At 60.2% G+C, this 2,081-nt stretch overlaps 1 protein-coding gene across 1 annotated transcript; it reads left to right on the top strand.

Moving 5' to 3' along the window:
* Positions 1 to 489: 489 nt before the first annotated feature.
* Positions 490 to 1,368, top strand: SOX14 (SRY-box transcription factor 14). The gene has a single exon (XM_006165018.1). It carries the CDS (start codon positions 631 to 633, stop codon positions 1,351 to 1,353), a length of 723 nt encoding a protein of 240 aa, XP_006165080.1. The 5' UTR covers positions 490 to 630; the 3' UTR covers positions 1,354 to 1,368.
* Positions 1,369 to 2,081: the final 713 nt, after the last annotated feature.

Raw genomic sequence — 2,081 nt, 5'->3', positions numbered from 1 at the left:
CCCGCCACCGGCGTGCTGGCAGGTGCGCCCCCCTCGCCGTCCCCGCTGCTGATTGGCGCCCAGGTTGGGGAGTCGCCGCCCCGCGCTTATGTCAGAGTGCGTGCCGTCCGGGCCCACCTCGCCTTTGAACTTCGCCGCTCTTGGCTCCGGTTCACCAGCCTCCCCGCATTCGCGGCCAGGTGCAGTGAGGTTAGGCGGCTCCCGGAGAACCGCGGGCGGGGTAGCCACGGCCGGAGAAGAGAGCCGAGAAGGGGACGAGAGGAGGAGAAGGTGGAGAGAGGGAGAAGGAGGAGCTTCCTGCCCCAGCCCGAAAATTACCTGGCCACTTAATCCCCGAGACTCCGGTACTTGGGGCCCAGAGTCTGGTGCCGGCGGCCCCCGGCCGACCGTCCTGTCCTCCCCCGCCCTTCCTGCCCGCATTCGCCCCCCGGGGGCTGCCTGGGTGCTGGGACTGGCATGATCAGCTGAACTTTGTGGGGTCAGCGCTTCTGTCTGGCTTCGCCTCCGCGGCGCAGAGGTGAAGGGAGCGCCGAGCCCGGCTCAGGACAGACAGACAGAGGGCTAGCTGCGCCCAGGCTCGCCCGCAGAGCCCCTGCACTCCCCACCCCCGCCCACCTCGCCTCTGGGACCATGTCCAAACCTTCAGACCACATCAAGCGGCCCATGAACGCCTTCATGGTATGGTCCCGGGGCCAGCGGCGCAAGATGGCCCAGGAAAACCCCAAGATGCACAACTCCGAGATCAGCAAACGCCTGGGCGCCGAGTGGAAGCTGCTGTCCGAAGCCGAGAAGCGGCCGTACATTGACGAGGCTAAGCGGCTGCGCGCCCAGCACATGAAGGAGCACCCCGACTACAAGTACCGGCCGCGGCGCAAACCCAAGAACCTGCTCAAGAAGGACAGGTATGTCTTTCCCCTGCCCTACCTGGGCGACACGGACCCGCTCAAGGCGGCTGGCCTGCCCGTGGGGGCCTCCGACGGCCTCCTGAGCGCGCCTGAGAAAGCCCGGGCCTTCTTGCCGCCGGCATCGGCGCCCTACTCCCTGCTGGACCCTGCGCAATTTAGCTCAAGCGCCATCCAGAAGATGGGTGAAGTGCCCCACACGTTGGCCACCGGCGCGCTGCCCTATGCGTCCACCCTGGGCTACCAGAACGGCGCCTTCGGCAGCCTCAGCTGCCCCAGCCAGCACACGCACACGCACCCGTCCCCCACCAACCCGGGCTACGTGGTGCCCTGTAACTGTACCGCCTGGTCTGCCTCCACCCTGCAGCCCCCGGTCGCCTACATCCTCTTCCCAGGCATGACCAAGACTGGCATAGACCCTTACTCGTCAGCCCACGCCACGGCCATGTAACCCCCAACCCGGCCCGGACTTGAAGGGTGGCCTGGAAACGGGGGTCTGCACCTTGATCTCTGCTCCTAGCCCTGGCCTGCTGACGCCTCGGGCCAGCCCTGCCGCCGCCCCTTAACCCAGCCCAGACTCGGCCTCTCTCTTCCGAGGGGAAGGGAGGGGCGTCCTCCTGGACCCCAGGCGCAGACAGGTGCCAGAACTTGCAAACGTTATGACGCTACACAGCTGCCCTATCCCGACTCCCAAAGCAAATCTCCGACTGTACCCCCTTTGGACAAAAAAAGTGGGCAGTTTTGCTTTATTTATGTACCCCTCACTTTCCTCGGATAGGGTTTGGACTCGGAACTCCCAGATCCTGGTATTATATCTAGAATATGCATATATTTTTTTCTTTTCCCCCTGAAGAAAAGAGTTAGCTGTGTCTCTGTGTTTTGCTATCAGACACAACTAGGCGCCATTAGTCTTCATGTGTGGGGGAAAAGGCTTAAAAGTTTAAACTACAGAAAGGGAAACATTTCTATTTAAGATCATGCTATGATAGTGTTTGCTTCTTTACAGGGAAAACAAAGAGGACCCACATGGTTATTTACTTTGTGTAAGCAGTGCTCCTAGAGACCTAAGTTTACTTTTAGACAGAATGTCAGGTTATGAAGTCAGGAAGTAGAAAGTTGAACAAAAAATTTTTAAAATAAAAACATCCTAAATGGTCATAAATGTTTTGACGATGTCTT

Source organism: Tupaia chinensis, unplaced genomic scaffold (assembly GCF_000334495.1).
Source record: "Tupaia chinensis unplaced genomic scaffold, TupChi_1.0 Scaffold143789_1, whole genome shotgun sequence".
Classification (NCBI taxonomy): domain Eukaryota; kingdom Metazoa; phylum Chordata; class Mammalia; order Scandentia; family Tupaiidae; genus Tupaia; species Tupaia belangeri.
Note: the sequence above shows the minus strand (reverse complement) of the source record. Positions and strands in the feature narration are given on the sequence as shown.